Below are 18,681 nucleotides of genomic sequence, written 5' to 3' on the forward strand. Positions count from 1 at the left end.
TACTACCTCTCCTATAGTGATGGTATCTACTATCTCTCCTATGATGTTATCTACTACCTGTCCTATAGTGATGTTATCTACTACCTCTCCTATAGTGATGTTATCTACTATCTCTCCTATAGTGATGTTATCTACTATCTCTCCTATAGTGATGTTATCTACTATCTCTCCTATAGTGATGTTATCTACTACCTCTCCTATAGTGATTATCTACTATCTCTCCTATAGTGAAGTGATCTACTATCTCTCCTATAGTGATGTTATCTACTACCTCTCCTATAGTGATTATCTACTACCTCTCCTATAGTGTTATCTACTACCTCTCCTATAGTGTTATCTACTACCTCTCCTATAGTGATGTTATCTACTACCTCTCCTATAGTGATGTTATCTACTACCTCTCCTATAGTGTTATCTACTACCTCTCCTATAGTGATGTTATCTACTACCTCTCCTATAGTGATGTTATCTACTACCTCTCCTATGATGTTATCTACTACCTCTCCTATAGTGATGTTATCTACTACCTCTCCTATAGTGTTATCTACTACCTCTCATATAGTGGTGTTATCTACTACCTCTCCTATAGTGATGTTATCTACTACCTCTCCTATAGTGTTATCTACTACCTCTCCTATAGTGTTATCTACTACCTCTCCTATAGTGGTGTTATCTACTACCTCTCCTATAGTGGTGTTATCTACTACCTCTCCTATAGTGATGTTATCTACTACCTGAGCTTCTTCAAACAGGAGAGAGCTCAGTACCTCACTGAGTGTAGTTTCTGATGCACCTCGACCCTGGGGTGGTGTAGTTTCTGATGCAGATCTACCCTGGGGTGGTGTACTATCTGAAGCAGATCTACCCTGGGGTGGTGTACTATCTGATGCAGATCTACCCTGGGGTGGTGTACTATCTGATGCAGATCTACCCTGGGGTGGTGTAGTTTCTGATGCAGATCTACCCTGGGGTGGTGTAGTTTCTGATGCAGATCTACCCTGGGGTGGTGTACTATCTGATGCAGATCTACCCTGGGGTGGTGTAGTTTCTGATGCAGATCTACCCTGGGGTGGTGTACTATCTGATGCAGATCTACCCTTTGGGTGGTGTAGTTTCTGATGCAGATCTACCCTGGGGTGGTGTAGTTTCTGATGCAGATCTACCCTGGGGTGGTGTACTATCTGATGCAGATCTACCCTGGGGTGATGTACTATCTGATGCAGATCTACCCTGGGGTGGTGTAGTTTCTGATGCAGATCTACCCTGGGGTGGTGTACTATCTGATGCAGATCTACCCTGGGGTGGTGTAGTTTCTGATGCAGATCTACCCTGGGGTGGTGTACTATCTGATGCAGATCTACCCTGGGGTGGTGTAGTTTCTGATGCAGATCTACCCTAGGGGTGGTGTAGTTTCTGATGCAGATCTACCCTGGGGTGGTGTAGTTTCTGATACAGATCTACCCTGGGGTGGTGTAGTTTCTGATACAGATCTACCCCGAGGTGGTGTAGTTTCTGATACAGACCTACCCTGGGGTGGTGTAGTTTCTGATGCAGATCTACCCTGGGGTGGTGTACTATCTGATACAGATCTTCCCTGGGGTGGTGTAGTTTCTGATGTAGATCTACCCTGGGGTGGTGTACTATCTGATGCAGATCTACCCTTTGGGTGGTGTAGTTTCTGATGTAGATCTACCCTGGGGTGGTGTACTATCTGATACAGATCTTCCCTGGGGTGGTGTAGTTTCTGATGCAGATCTACCCTGGGGTGGTGTAGTTTCTGATGCAGATCTACCCTATGGGTGGTGTAGTTTCTGATACAGATCTACCCTGGGGTGGTGTAGTTTCTGATGCAGATCTACCCTGGGGTTGTGTAGTTTCTGATGCAGATCTACCCTGGGGTGGTGTAGTTTCTGATGCAGATCTATCCTGGGGTGGTGTAGTTTCTGATGCAGATCTACCCTGGGGTGGTGTACTGTCTGATGCAGATCTACCCTGGGGTGGTGTACTATCTGATGCAGATCTACCTTGGGGTGGTGTAGTTTCTGAAGCAGATCTACCCTGGGGTGGTGTAGTTTCTGATGCAGATGACCCTTCTGATCGATTGGCTGGTGGCTTCAGTACAGAGACTAAGCATGCTCCCCAAAAAGCACCCTATTCCCCACGTATCCCCTAGGCACTGTAGTGCGCTATACAGAGAATGAAAAGTAGTTCACGATACAGGGAATGAAAAGTAGTGCACTATACAGGGAATGAAAAGTAGTGCACTATACAGAGAATGAAAAGTAGTGCACTATACAGGGAATGAATAGTAGTGCACTATACAGAGACTGAAAAGTAGTGCACTCTACAGGGAATGAAAAGTAGTGCACTATACAGAGACTGAAAAGTAGTGCACTATACAGGGAATGAAAAGTAGTGCACTATACAGAGACTGAAAAGTAGTGCACTATACAGGGAATGAAAAGTAGCGCACTATGCACTACTTTAAATAATTCCATCTGAGCTCCTAGAGTGTGAGGCTCTACTTTTCTTTTCCAAGTATTCTACTCCGCTAGCCAGCATCTCTCTCTCTCTCTCTCCAGTCATTCATCTATGTACCTTGCTCCGTAGCAGTCCTCCAGAGCAGTGTTCTGGAGTGCTCGCCATTGACGACGGTTTAACCTTGTCTTTACCGGAGCTGGAGTCATTGTCCTTGATGATGTCATACTGCCGACAGAACAAGGCGATTACAGCTGTGGGGGGGGGGGGTAGACAAGAGAGATGGGGATTAGCATACTGTCATTGTCACTCACAGGCTTGTCATCACTTCCTGTTACTGTAACCTGGGGTTGTAGCGGCATGTTGAAAAGGTAGCTGGCTCATTCCCAGGGAGTGTTTGGTAGTGATCACAGGCAGAGTCTTCATCTTTTATTAATTATACCTTTATTTAACACGGCAAGTCACTTCAGAACAAATTCTTATTTTCAATGACGGCCAACCAGAACAGTGCCTTGTTCAGGGGCAAAACGACAGATCTGTACCTTGTCAGCTCTGGGATTCGAACTTGCAACCTTTCTGTTCCTGGCCCAATGCTCTAGCCACTAGGCTACCTGTTCTAACTACTAGGCTACCTGCTCTAACCACTAAGCTACCTGCTCTAACCACTAGGCTACCTGGCTCTAACCACTAGGCTACCTGCTCGAACCACTAGGCTACCTGTCTCTAACCACTAGGCTACCTGCTCTAACCACTAGGATACCTGCTCTAACCACTAGGCTACCTGCCTCTAACCGATAGGCTACCTGCCTCTAACCGCTAGGCTACCAGCTCTAACCACTAGACTACCTGCTCCACCCACTAGGCTGCCTGCTCGAACCACTAGGCTACCTGCTCTAACCACTAGGCTAGCTGCTCTAACCACTAGGCTACCTGCTCAAACCACTAGGCTACCTGCTCGAACCACTAGGCTACCTGCTCTAACCACTAGGCTACCTGCTCTAACCACTAGGCTACCTGCTCTAACCACTAGGCTACCTGCTCTAACCACTTGGCTACCTGCTCTAACCACGAGGCTCCCTGCTCTAACCACTAGGATACCTGCTCTAACCACTAGGCTACCTGCCTCTAACCGATAGACTACCTGCCTCTAACCGCTAGGCTACCAGCTCTAACCACTAGACTACCTGCTCCACCCACTAGGCTGCCTGCTCGAACCACTAGGCTACCTGCTCTAACCACTAGGCTACCTGCTCTAACCACTAGGCTACCTGCTCGAACCACTAGGCTACCTGCTCTAATCACTAGGCTACCTGCTCTAACCACTAGGCTACCTGCTCTAACCACTTGGCTACCTGCTCTAACCACTTGGCTACCTGCTCTAACCACTTGGCTACCTGCTCTAACCACTAGGCTACCTGCTCTAACCACTAGGCTACCTGCTCTAACCACTTGGCTACCTGCTCTAACCACTAGGCTACCTGCTCTAACCACTAGGCTACCTGCTCTAACCACGAGGCTCCCTGCTCTAACCACTTGGCTACCTGCTCTAACCACTAGGCTACCTGCTCTAACCACTAGGCCACCTGCTCTAACCACTTGGCTACCTGCTCTAACCACTTGGCTACCTGCTCTAACCACTTGGCTACCTGCTCTAACCACTAGGCTACCTGCTCTAACCACTAGGCTACCTGCTCGAACCAGTAGGCTACCTGCCTCTAACCACTTGGCTACCTGCTCTAACCACTAGGCTACCTGCTCTAACCACTAGGCTACCTGCCTCTAACCGCTAGGCTACCTGCCTCTAACCGCTAGGCTACCTGCCTCTAACCGCTAGGCTACCTGCTCTAACCACTAGACTACCTGCTCCAACCACTAGGCTACCTGCTCTAACCACTAGGCTACCTGCTCTAACCACTTGGCTACCTGCTCTAACCACTTGGCTACCTGCTCTAACCACTTGGCTACCTGCTCTAACCACTAGGCTACCTGCTCTAACCACTAGTCTACCTGCTCGAACCAGTAGGCTACCTGCTCTAACCACTAGGCTACCTGCTCTAACCACTAGGCTACCTGCTCTAACCACTTGGCTACCTGCTCTAACCACTAGGCTACCTGCTCTAACCACTAGGCTACCTGCTCTAACCACTAGACTACCTGCTCCAACCACTAGGCTACCTGCTCTAACCACTAGGCTACCTGCTCTAACCACTTGGCTACCTGCTCTAACCACTAGGCTACCTGCTCTAACCACTAGGCTACCTGCTCTAACCACTAGACTACCTGCTCCAACCACTAGGCTACCTGCTCTAACCACTAGGCTACCTGCTCTAACCACTAGTCTACCTGCTCGAACCAGTAGGCTACCTGCTCTAACCACTAGGCTACCTGCCTCTAACCGCTAGGCTACCTGCCTCTAACCGCTAGGCTACCTGCTCTAACCACTAGACTACCTGCTCCAACCACTAGGCTACCTGCTCTAACCACTAGGCTACCTGCTCTAACCACTAGGCTCCCCTTTCACCCCCTGCAGGGAAGATTAGTATATTGTAACACTGTTTAATCCGAACCATCCGTCGACTAACCGCCTGAGAGGTGGTCGTGGAGTTGCAAAATTCTGGAAAAAACGTTCCCAAAATTCCATTTCAAATCTGGGAAATCTAAATCAAATCAAATTGTATTTCTCACATGTTTCGTAAAACAAAAGGAGTAGACTAACAGTGAAATGCTTAACTTACGGGCCAATACCAACAATGGTAAAATATAGAAAAACATTAACACATGTACACATGGTACACATGGTACCAGTACTGAGGTAATAACTAGGCTATGTACACATGGTACCAGTACTGAGATAATAACTAGGCTATGTACACATGGTACCAGTACTGAGGTAACAACTAGGCTATGTACACATGGTACCAGTACTGAGGTAATAACTAGGCTATGTACACATGGTACCAGTACTGAGGTAATAACTAGGCTATGTAGACATGGTACCAGTATGAGGTAATAACTAGGCTATGTACACATGGTACCAGTACTGAGGTAATAACTAGGCTATGTACACATGGTACCAGTACTGAGGTAATAACTAGGCTATTTACACATGGTACCAGTACTGAGGTAATAACTAGGCTATGTACACATGGTACCAGTACTGAGGTAATAACTAGGCTATGTACACATGGTACCAGTACTGAGGTAATAACTAGGCTATGTTCACATAGTACCAGTACCGTATTGATGTGCAAGGGTAATGCAATTGAGGTAGATATGTACATGTAGGTAGGGATAAAGTGACTTGTCAACAGGATAGATTGTAAACAGTAGCAGCAGCGTATGTGATGTGTCAAAAGAGTTGGGGGTCAATGCAGATTCTCCGGGTAGCCATTAATTAACTATGTAACTATTTAGCAGTCTTATGGAGGTAGGGACTTGGCACTTGGGTACAGCTTGCTGTACGGTAGCAGAGATATCAGTCTACAACTTGGGTGGCTGGAGTCTTTGATAATTTTTAGTGCCTTCCTCAGACACCGTCTGGCAGTATATATAAGAGTGTATTGACATTTGTGTATGTATATATATATATATATATATATATATATATAGGGTATATACTAGGGTATTTAATAGTGTATGTAATAGTGTATATAATAGAATATACAATAGTATATTGTGTATATAATAGTGTATACAAATGTATATATATTAGTGTATATAATAGTGTATATATTCTTGTATATGTTAATCTATATATTAGTGTATATACTAGAGCATATAATAGTATATATAATAGTGTATTTAATAATATATATACTAGTGTATATAATATTATATATACTAGTGTATATAATAGTATATATACTAGTGTACATAATAGTATATATAATAGTGTATATAATAGTATATATAATAGTATATATAATAGTATATATACTAGTGTATATAATAGTATATATACTAGTGTATATAATAGTATATATACTAGTGTATGTAATAGTATATATAATGGTGTATACAAGAGTGTATATAATAGTATTTATATTACACTCAGAAAAAAAAGAAACATCCCTTTTTCAGGACCCTGTCATTCAAAGATGATGCAAATCCAAATAACTTCACAGATCTTCATTGTAAAGGGTTTCAACACGGTTTCCCATGCTTGTTCAATGAACCATAAACCATTAATGAACATGCACCTGTGGAACGGTCGTTAAGACACTAACAGTTTACAGACGGTAGGCAATTAAGGTCACAGTTATGAAAACTTAGGACACTAAAGAGGCCTTTCTACTGACTCTGAAAAGCACAAAAGAAAGATGCCCAGGGTCTCTCCTTCGGCATGCTGCAAGGAGGCATGAGGACTGCAGCTGTGCCAGGGTAATAAATTGCAATGTCCATACTGTGAGACGCCTAAGACAGCGATACAGGGAGACAGGACGACAGGACGGACAGCTGATCATCACACCTATGGGACAGGTACAGGATGGTAACAACAACTGCCCGAGTTACACCAGGAACGCACAATTCCTCCATCAGTGCTCAGACGGTCCACAATAGGCTGAGAGAGGCTGGACTGAGGGCTTGTTGGCCTGTTGTAAGGCAGGTCCTCACCAGACATCACCGGCAACAACGTTGCCTATGGGCACAAACCCACCGTCGCTGGACCAGACAGGACTGGCAAAAAGTGCTCTTCACTGATGAGCCGCGGTTTTGTCTCACCAGGGGTGATGGTCAGATTCGTGCTTATCTTCGAAGGAATGAGTGTTACACCGAGGCCTGTACTCTGGAGCGGGATCAATTTGGAGGTGGAGGGTCCATCATGGTCTGGGGCGGTGTGTCACAGCATCATCGGACTGAGCTTGTTGTCATAGCAGGCAATCTCAATGCTGTGCGTTACAGGGAAGACATCCTCCTCACTCATGAGGTATCCTTCCTGTAGGCTCATCCTGACATGACCCTCCAGCATGACAATGCCACCAGCCATACTGCTCATTCTGTGTGTGATTTCCTGTAAGACAGGAATGTCAGTGTTCTGCCATGGCCAGCGAAGATCCCCCTCCCAGTTAGGGGAGTGATGAGCTCTACAGCAGAGTCTCACAACTCAATCGCTGGTTGAAAACTGTTTTCTGCCCCTCCCAAAATATCGAATTTGTAGATAATTGGCCCTCTTTCTGGGACTCACCCACAAACAGGACCAAACAGGACCAAGCCTGGCCTGGTGAAGAGTGACGGACTCCATCCTAGCTGGAGGGGTGCTCTCATCTTATATACCAACATAGACAGGGTTCTAACTCCTCTAGGCTCCACAATGAGATAGGGTGCAGGCCAGGCAGCAGGCTGTTAGCCAGCCTGCCAGCTTAGTGGAGTCTGCCACCAGCACAGTCAGTGTCGTCAGCTCAGCTATCCCCATTGAGACCGTGTCTGTGCCTTGACCTGGGTTGGGCAAAACTAAACATGGCTGTGTTCGCCTTAGCAATCTCACTAGGATAAAGACCTCCTCCATTCCTGCCATTATTGAAAGAGATCGTGATACCTCACATCTCAAAATAGGGCTACTTAATGTTAGATCCCTCACTTCCAAGGCAGTTATAGTCAATGAACTAATCACATGATTGTGTCCCAGTTGTTGTTATTCTTCACAAAAAATGCTTTATATCTTCACAAAAAATACAGTCATAATCTTGATGTGATTGGCCTGCCTGAAACATGGCTTAAGCCTGATGAATTTACTGTGTTAAATGAGTCCTTACCTCCTGGTTACACTAGTGACCATATCCCCCTTGCATCCCGCAAATGCAGAGGTGATGCTAAGATTTACGATAGCAGGCTGGCAAATAGTAGTGTATATATAATAGGGTATATAGTAGTGTATATATAATAGGGTATATAGTAGTGTATATATAATAGGGTATATAGTAGTATATATAATAGGGTACATAGTAGTATATGTAATAGGGTATATAGTAGTGTATATACAATAGGATATATAGTAGTACATATATAATAGGGTATATAATAGTATATATATAATAGGGTATGTTATAGTGTACATATAATAGTATATGTAATAGTATAAATATATAATAGCTTATGTAATAATGTATATATAATAGTGTATATATAATAGGGTTTATAATGCTGTGTATATATTAGGGTATATAATAGTGTTTCTAATATGTTAATGGAAGGGACACAAGATCTCACCGCCAAGACCATCAGTAGCACTGAGTAGCATCTACCTTCCTATACAGTGGTACTATAGTAACACTGCTGGAAACCAGCATGGAAAGGCTAGGATACGTTGTCGTTCAGACACACAACAGTGTTTGACAAATTGCCTCTATTATAAAGCAATACCAAATGTGTTCTCATTGCAATTTCATGCAGGTATTTTCTTCTTCTTTAATTCACAGCCTCCGAGGACCCCCTCCCGATGGTCTGTATTCGGGAGTCAACTGTGAGGTGCCTTTATATCTAGGAAGCAGACGATCCTGAGATGGACGTGAAGTCAGCAAACCATTTATCTACCCATCAGGAGAAATGGGCAATTCAATCTTCTGTGTGTTGAATTCTTTATGAGGGTAAAGCGTAGCTGTTCATTTCATTCGCCAGAGAAAAGCCGATGGCGATGATATTGCTGGTTTATAAAGCATTCATAACACATTCATAAGGTATTTAATAAGAATGTATATGGCCTTCGTCCCATTACCCCATACACTAAGAGGTGTAGAGTTGGTGATGGAACTGACAGTTACTGCCTCCCAAATAGCACACTTTTCCCTTCAAATAGCACACGATTCCCTTCAAATAGCACACTATTCCCTTCAAATAGCACCCTATTCCCTTCAAATAGCACACTATTCCCTTCAAATAGCACCCTATTCCCTTCAAATAGCACACTATTCCCTTCAAATAGCACACGATTACCTTCAAATAGCACACTATTCCCTTCAAATAGCACACGAATGCCTTCAAATAGCACACTATTCCCTTCAAAGAGCACACTATTCATTCAAATAGCACCCTAGTCCCTTCAAATAGCACCCTAGTCCCTTCAAATAGCACACTATCACCCTATTCCCTTCAAATAGCACGCTATCACCCTATTCCCTTCAAAGAGTACCCTATCACCCTATTCCCTTCAAATAGCACCCTATTCCCTTCAAATAGCACCCTATTCCCTTCAAATAGCACCCTATTCCCTTCAAATAGCACACTATTCCCTTCACATAGCACCCTATCACCCTATTCCCTTCAAATAGCACACTATTACCTTTAAATAACACACTATCACCCTATTCCCTTCAAATAGCACACTATTCCCTTCAAATAGCACACTATTCCCTTCAAATAGCACCCTATCCCCTTCAAATAGCACACTATTCCCTTCAAATAGCACACTATTCCCTTCAAATAGCACACTACCACCCTATTCCCTTCAAATAGCACACTACCACCCTATTCCCTTCAAATAGCACAGTATTCCCTTCAAATAGTACCCTATCACCCTATTCCCTTCAAATAGCACCCTATCACCCTATTTCCTTCAAATAGCACCCTATTCCCTTCAAATAGCACCCTATTCCCTTCAAATAGCACCCTATTCCCTTCAAATAGCACACTATTTCCTTCAAATAGCACACTATTCCCTTCAAATAGCACACTATTCCCTTCAAATAGCACCCACTGTAAAGCTAGTCCGTACCTGTAAAGCTAGTATGTAAAGGTAAAGCCAGGCCGTACCTGTAAAGCTAGGCCGTACCTGTAAAGCCAGGCCATACCTGTAAAGCCAGGCCGTACCTGTAAAGCTAGTCCGTACCTGTAAAGCCAGGCCGTACCTGTAAAGCCAGGCCGTACCTGTAAAGCTAGTCTGTACCTGTAAAGCCAGTCCGTACCTGTAAAGCTATACCGTACCTGTAAAGCTAGACCGTACCTGTAAAGCCAGGCCGTACCTGTAAAGCTAGTCCGTACCTGTAAAGCTAGTATGTAAAGGTAAAGCCAGGCCGTACCTGTAAAGCTAGTCCGTACCTGTAAAGCCAGGCCGTACCTGTAAAGCTAGTCTGTACCTGTAAAGCCAGGCCGTACCTGTAAAGCTATACCGTACCTGTAAAGCTAGACCGTACCTGTAAAGCCAGGCCGTACCTGTAAAGCTAGTCCGTACCTGTAAAGCTAGTATGTAAAGGTAAAGCCAGGCCGTACCTGTAAAGCTAGTCCGTACCTGTAAAGCCAGGCCGTACCTGTAAAGCCAGGCCGTACCTGTAAAGCTAGTCCGTACCTGTAAAGCCAGGCCGTACCTGTAAAGCTAGGCCGTACCTGTAAAGCTAGACCGTACCTGTAAAGCCAGGCCGTACCTGTAAAGCTAGTCCGTACCTGTAAAGCCATACCGTACCTGTAAAGCCAGGCCGTACCTGTAAAGCCAGGCCGTACCTGTAAAGCCAGGCCGTACCTGTAAAGCTAGTATGTAAAGGTAAAGCCAGGCCGTACCTGTAAGGCTAGTCCGTACCTGTAAAGCCAGGCCGTACCTGTAAAGCTAGTCCGTACCTGTAAAGCCAGGCCGTACCTGTAAAGCCAGTCCGTACCTGTAAAGCCATACCGTACCTGTAAAGCCAGGCCGTACCTGTAAAGCCAGTCCGTACCTGTAAAGCCAGGCCGTACCTGTAAAGCCAGTATGTAAAGGTAAAGCCAGGCCGTACCTGTAAAGCTAGTCCGTACCTGTAAAGCCAGGCCGTACCTGTAAAGCCAGTATGTAAAGGTAAAGCCAGGCCGTACCTGTAAAGCCAGTCCGTACCTGTAAAGCCAGTCCGTACCTGTAAAGCCAGGCCGTACCTGTAAAGCCAGTATGTAAAGGTAAAGCCAGGCCGTACCTGTAAAGCCAGTCCGTACCTGTAAAGCCAGGCCGTACCTGTAAAGCCAGTATGTAAAGGTAAAGCCAGGCCGTACCTGTAAAGCTAGTCCGTACCTGTAAAGCCAGGCCGTACCTGTAAAGCCAGTATGTAAAGGTAAAGCCAGGCCGTACCTGTAAAGCTAGTCCGTACCTGTAAAGCCAGTCCGTACCTGTAAAGCCAGGCCGTACCTGTAAAGCCAGTATGTAAAGGTAAAGCCAGGCCGTACCTGTAAAGCTAGTCCGTACCTGTAAAGCCAGGCCGTACCTGTAAAGCCAGTCCGTACCTGTAAAGCCAGTCCGTACCTGTAAAGCCAGGCCGTACCTGTAAAGCCAGTATGTAAAGGTAAAGCCAGGCCGTACCTGTAAAGCCAGTCCGTACCTGTAAAGCCAGGCCGTACCTGTAAAGCTAGTATGTAAAGGTAAAGCCAGGCCGTACCTGTAAAGCTAGTCCGTACCTGTAAAGCTAGTCCGTACCTGTAAAGCCAGGCCGTACCTGTAAAGCCATGCCGTACCTGTAAAGCTAGTCCGTACCTGTAAAGCCAGGCCGTACCTGTAAAGCTAGGCCGTACCTGTAAAGCTAGTCCGTACCTGTAAAGCCAGGCCGTACCTGTAAAGCTAGTCCGTACCTGTAAAGCCATACCGTACCTGTAAAGCCAGGCCGTACCTGTAAAGCCAGTCCGTACCTGTAAAGCCATGCCGTACCTGTAAAGCCAGTATGTAAAGGTAAAGCCAGGCCGTACCTGTAAAGCTAGTCCGTACCTGTAAAGCCAGGCCGTACCTGTAAAGCCAGTATGTAAAGGTAAAGCCAGGCCGTACCTGTAAAGCTAGTCCGTACCTGTAAAGCCAGTCCGTACCTGTAAAGCCAGGCCGTACCTGTAAAGCCAGTATGTAAAGGTAAAGCCAGGCCGTACCTGTAAAGCTAGTCCGTACCTGTAAAGCCAGGCCGTACCTGTAAAGCCAGTCCGTACCTGTAAAGCCAGTCCGTACCTGTAAAGCCAGGCCGTACCTGTAAAGCCAGTATGTAAAGGTAAAGCCAGGCCGTACCTGTAAAGCCAGCCCGTACCTGTAAAGCCATGCCGTACCTGTAAAGCCAGTATGTAAAGGTAAAGCCAGGCCGTACCTGTAAAGCTAGTCCGTACCTATAAAGCAAATCTGTACCTGTAAAGCTAGTCCGTACCTATAAAGCCAGTCCGTACCTATAAAGCCAATCTGCACCTGTAAAGCCAATCTGCACCTGTAAAGCCAGTCGGTACCTGTAAATACCAGTCTGTACCTCTAAAACCAGTCCGTACCTGTGAAGCCAGTATGTACCTGTAAAGCCAGGCCATACCTGTAAAGCCAGTATGTACCTATAAAGCCAGGCCGTACCTGTAAAGCCAGGCCGTACCTGTAAAGCCAATCTGCACCTGTAAAGCCAGTCGGTACCTGTAAATACCAGTCTGTACCTCTAAAACCAGTCCGTACCTGTGAAGCCAGTATGTACCTGTAAAGCCAGGCCGTACCTGTAAAGCCAGGCCATACCTGTAAAGCCAGTCCTTACCTGCCCACATGAGAAGCACTACCACGATGATGATCATCTCCCCAGTTTGTAGCTGTCGGGACTTGTCCACTCCCTCCACAGCAGGGTCATCTGTGGGAAAAGAGACAACAGATCTGGTTAGTATCAGTCAGTACCAAAACTATAATACACAAGAGAGACCATAGGCCAAAGACTATAATACACAAGAGAGACCATAGGCCAAAGAATATAATACACAAGAGAGCAAACTGACAACAGTCAGTACCAGTCAGTACCAACACAGACTGGCTCAGTCAGTCAGTCACCTTACCAACATTTCGACCAGGAAATACGTTCTCTGAAGCGGATCCTTTGTTCTCACCACCACCCAGGACATTTGATCTGATTCCAGAGGCTGACCCAAAACATCGTCGTGGCAGAAATGGTAGATGACCTCCTGGTCAGATTTCGGAGGCGTACACACTACCTACCACTTTCGAGTATACTACTCGCCAACGCCCAGTCTCTTGACAACAAGGTAGACGAGGGTTATAGCAAGGGTTATAGCAAGGGTTGCCTTCCAGAGAGACATCAGAGATTGTAACAGTCTGTTTCACAGAAACATGGCTCTCTCGGGATATGTTGTCGGAGTCAGTACAGCTACTGCGATTCTTTATGCGTCGCGCCGAGAAACATAAACATCTCTCCGGGAAGAAGAAGGGTGGGGGTGTATGTTTCATGATTAATGACTCATTGTGTACTCGTAACAACATACAGGAACTGAAGTCCTTTTGTTCACCTAAACATAGAATTCCTTACAATCAAATGCCGACCATATTATCTCCCAAGAGAATTCTCATCAGTTATTGTCACAGCCGTGAATATCCCCCCTCAAGCCGATATCACGATGGACCTCAAGGAACTTCAATGGACTCTATACAAACTGGAAACCACATATCCTGAGCCTGCATTTATTGTAGCTGAGGATTTTAACAGAGTACATTTGAGAACAAGGCTACCTAAATTCTATCAGCATATTGATTGTGGTCCTCGTGCTGGCAATACACTAACTTCTGTGATGCATACAAGGCCTTCCCCCGCACTGGAGATGTTGTACACACTGACTATTGAAACCCGAACCAGAGACCGTGGGTAGATGGCGGCATTCGCACAAAACTGAAAGTGCAAACCACCACATGAATTGACGACTGAGAGTACAAAAAGTGTAGTTATTGCAAGGCAATCAAACAAGAGAAACGTCAGTATAGGGACAAAGCGGAGTCACAATTCAACGGCTCAGATTTGAGACGTTTGTGGCAGGGTCTACAGGGTCTACGAACTACAAAAAGAAAACCAGCCACGTCACGCACACCGACGTCTTGCTTCCAGACAAACTAAACACAGTCTTTACCCGCTTTGAGGATAATACAGTGCCACCGACATGGCCCGCTACCAAACATTACTGGCCCTCCCTCTCCTACTCCGTGGCCGATGTGAATAAGACATTTAAACGTGTTAACCCTTGCAAGGCTGCCAGCCCAGACGGCATTCTATGCTGCATCCTCAGAGCATGCGCAGCTAGCTGGTGTGTTTACGGGCATATTCAATCTCTCCCTATCCCAGTCTGCTGTCCCCACATGCTTCATGTTGGCCACCATTGTTCCGGTACCACAGAAGGCAAAGGTAACTGAACTAAATTACTATCACTCCATAGCACTCACTTCTGTCATCATGAAGTGCTTTGAAAGACTAGTCAAGGATCATATCTTCTCCACATGTGGTCACCCTAGAACCAATTCAATTTGCATACGGCTCCAATAGGTCCACAGACGATGTAATCGCCATCACACTGCATGCTGCCCTATCCCATCTGGACAAGAGGAAGGTAGGTGAAGGTAGGAAACAGCATCTCCACTTTGCTGATCCTCAACACTGGGGCAACACAAGGGTGCGTGCTCAGCCCCCTCCTGTACTCCCTGTTCACCAATGACTGCGTGGCCATGCACGCCTCCAGCTCAATCGTCAAGTTTGCAGATGACACAACAGTAAGGGGCTTGAATACCAACAACGACGAGACAGCCTACAGGCAGAAGGGGAGGGCACTCGGAGTGTGGTGTCAGGAAAACAACCTCTCACTCAACGTCAACAAAACAAAGGAGATGATTTGTACCTTGTCAGCTCGGGGATTTGAGGACTTCAGGAAAAAGCAGAGGGAGCACCCTCCTATCCACATGGGGCGGCAGGGTAGTCTAGTGGTTAGAGCGTTGGACTAGTAATTGGAAGGTTGCAAGTTCAAACCCCCGAGCTGACAAGGTACAAATCTGTTGTCCTGCCCCTGAACAGACAGTTAACCCACTGTTCCTAGGCTGTCATTGTAAATAAGAATTTGTTCTTAACCTCTTGGAACTCTAGGGGCAGTATTTCATTTTTGGATAAAAAGACGTGCCCTTTTTAAGCGCAATATTTTGTCACAAAAAGATGCTCGACTATGCATATAATTGATAGCTTTGGAAAGAAAACACTCTGACGTTTCCAGAACTGCAAAGATATTGTCTGTGAGTGCCCCAGAACAGAAGCTACAGGCAAAACCAAGATGAAACTGCAACCAGGAAATGAGCAGGATTTTTGAGGCTCTGTTTTTCATTGTCTCCTTATATGGCTGTGAATGCGACAGGAATGAGCCTGCCCTATCTATCGTTTCCCCAAGGTGTCTGCAGCATTGTGACGTATTTGGAGGCATATCATTGGAAGATTGACCATAAGAGACTACATTTGCCAGGTGTCCGCCCGGTGTCCTCCGTCGAAATTGGAGTTTCGAAGGCTTACAAAAGGAGTTCCCCAGGGCTCAATTTTAGGTCTGATCCTTTTTTACACTGTATATAAATGATATAGGGAAGACTGTTGACTCTGCAAATCTCCATCTGTATGCTGATTACACAATTATTTATTCCAAAGCATCTAATATTGAGAAGGCATTTCAGGACTTACAGTTGACCTTTGATGTTGTTTCAAAGGCAGCTTTTCCAAATGAAACTTGAGCTTAATGAAAGTTAGGCCACCGCCAAGTCACTGAAAAAATCAGCCATTTTTCCAGCCAAAGAGAGGAGTCACAAAAAGCACAAATAGAGATAAAATGATTCACTAACCTTTGATGATCTTCATCAGATGACACTCATAGGACTTCATGTTACACAATACATATATGTTTTGTTCGATAAATTGCATATTTATATAAAAAAAATCTCACTATACATTGGCGCGTTATGTTCACTAGTTCCAAAAACATCCGGTGATATTGCAGAGCCACATAATTTTACAGAAATGATCATTATAAATGTCGATGAAAATACAATTGTTAGACATAGAAATATAGATACACTTCTCCTTAATGCTGTTGTAACGGCGTTCTTTTTTTGTCGAAGGAGAGTCGGACCGAAATGCAGCGTGTAAGTTACTCATGTTTATTAGGAAGACAAACGAACGAACTATACACAAATAACTAATAAATACAAAAACAACAAACAGAACGTGAAACCTATTACAGCCTGACTGGTGAAACTAACACAGAGACAGGAACAATCACCCACGAAATACAAAGCGAAAACCAGGCTACCTAAATACGGTTCCCAATCAGAGACAACGAGAATCACCTGACTCTGATTGAGAACCGCCTCAGGCAGCCAAACCTATTAAACACACACACCCCTAATCAGCTACAATCCCAACTACTACAAACCCCAATATGAAACAAACAATACATAATAAACCCATGTCACACCCTGGTCTGACTAACTAATAAACTAAAACACAAAATACTAAGACGAAGGCGTGACAGAACCCCCCCCCCCCCCTAAGGTGCGGACTCCCGAACGCACCTCAAAACCATAGGGAGGGTCCGGGTGGGCGTCTGTCCATGGTGGCGGTTCCGGCTCCGGACGTGGACCCCACTTCATAAATGTCATTGTTCCTCCCCTTCGCGTCCATGGATTATCCACCCTAACCGCCGACCATGGCCGAATAGTCCTCATCCAGAACCCTACATAACAGAGGAGCAGCTCGTGACTGAGGGGCAGCTCGGGACTGAAGCAGCTCGGGACTGAGGGGCAGCTCGGGACTGAGGGGCAACTCGGGACTGAGGGGCAGCTCGGGACTGAGGGGCAGCTCGGGACTGATGGGCAGCTCGGGACTGAGGGGCAGCTCAGCACTGAGAGGCAGCCCAGCACTGAGAGGCAGCCCAGTACTGAGAAAAAGCCCAGTACTGAGATGAAGCCCAGCCAGGCAGTTGAATCCGGCAGATCCTGGCTGACTGGCGGATCCTGGCTGACTGGCGGATCCTGGCTGACTGGCGGATCCTGGCTGACTAGCAGATCTGGCAGATCCTGGTTTACTGGCGGATCCTGGCTGACTGGCAGATCCTGGCCGACTGGCGGATCCTGGCTGACTGGCGGATCTTGGCTGACTGGCGGATCCTGGCTGACTAGCAGATCTGGAAGAGTCTGGTTGACTGGCAGATCTGGAAGAGTCTGGTTGACTGGCAGATCTGGAATAGTCTGGCTGACTGGCAGATCTGGAAGAGTCTGGTTGACTGGCAGATCTGGAAGAGTCTGGTTGACTGGCAGATCTGGAAGAGTCTGGCTGACTGGCAGATCTGGAAGAGTCTTGTTGACTGGCAGATCTGGAAGAGTCTGGTTGACTGGCAGATCTGGAAGAGTCTGGCTGACTGGCAGATCTGGAAGAGTCTGGTTGACTGGCAGAGTCTGGCTGACTGGCAGAGTCTGGTTGACTGGCAGATCTGGAAGAGTCTGGCTGACTGGCGGATCTGGAAGAGTCTGGCTGACTGGCAGATCTGGCTGCTTCATGCTGACTGACGGCTCTGGCTGCTCCATGCTGACTGGCGGCTCTGGCTGCTCCATACAGATTGACAGCTCTGGCGGCTTCATGGAGACTGGCAGCTCTTTGCAGACTGGCAGCTCTGGCTGCTCCATGCAGACTAGCAGCTCAGGCTGCTCTATGCAAACTGACAGCTCTGGCTGCTCCATGTGGCTGGCAGCTCCTTGCAGATTGGCAGCTCCATGCAGACTGGCAACTCCATGCAGACTGGCAACTCCATGCAGACTGGCAACTCCATGCAGACTGGCAGCTCTGGCTGCTCTATGCAGACTGACAGCTCTGGCTGCTCCATGTAGACTGGCAGCTCAGGCTGCTCTATACAGGCAGGAGGCTCCGGCAGCGCTGTAGAGGAGGAAGGCTCTAGAACTGCTGAACAGGCGGGAGACTCCGACAGCGCAGGAGAGGTAGAAAGCGCTGGCTGCGCTGAACAGGCGAGGCGCACTGAAGGCCTGATGCGTGGTGCTGGCACTGGTGGTATTTGGCCGAGGACACGCACAGGAAGCCTAGTGCGGGGAGCTGCTACTGGAGGGCTGGGGTGTGGAGGTGGTACTGGATAAACCGGACCGTGCAGGTGCACTGGAGCTCTTGAGCACCGAGCCTGCCCAACCTTACCTGGTTGAATACTCTCGGTTGCCCTGCCAGTGCTGTGAAGAAAAATAGCCCGCACTGGGCTATGTAGGCGAACCGGAGACACCGAGCGCAAGGCTGGTGCCATGTAAGCCGGCCCAAGGAGACGCACTGGAGACCGGATGCGTAGAGCCGGCTTCATAGCATTTGGCTCGACGCTCAATCTAGCCCGGCCGGTACGCGGAGCTGAAATATACCGCACCGGGCTATGCACCCGCACTGGGGACACCGTGCGCACCACTGCATAACACGGTGCCTGCCCGGTCTCTCTAGCCCCCCGGTATGCACAGGGAGATTGCGC

The 18,681-nt window shown here is 46.7% G+C and overlaps 1 protein-coding gene across 1 annotated transcript in view; it reads right to left on the bottom strand.

The window, feature by feature from the left end:
* Positions 1-2,586: 2,586 nt before the first annotated feature.
* Positions 2,587-18,681, bottom strand: part of LOC135505671 (fibronectin type III domain-containing protein 4-like) — a 69,471-nt gene continuing 53,376 nt past the window's right edge. The window contains exons 4-5 of the mRNA XM_064924716.1: positions 12,906-12,995; positions 2,587-2,732 (exon numbers count right to left, since the gene is read on the bottom strand). Coding sequence (XP_064780788.1) covers positions 2,587-2,732; positions 12,906-12,995 — 236 coding nt within the window. The remainder of the gene's footprint in view (positions 2,733-12,905; positions 12,996-18,681) is intronic.

Source organism: Oncorhynchus masou, chromosome 19, assembly GCF_036934945.1.
Source record: "Oncorhynchus masou masou isolate Uvic2021 chromosome 19, UVic_Omas_1.1, whole genome shotgun sequence".
In the NCBI taxonomy this organism is placed as follows: Eukaryota; Metazoa; Chordata; class Actinopteri; order Salmoniformes; family Salmonidae; genus Oncorhynchus; species Oncorhynchus masou.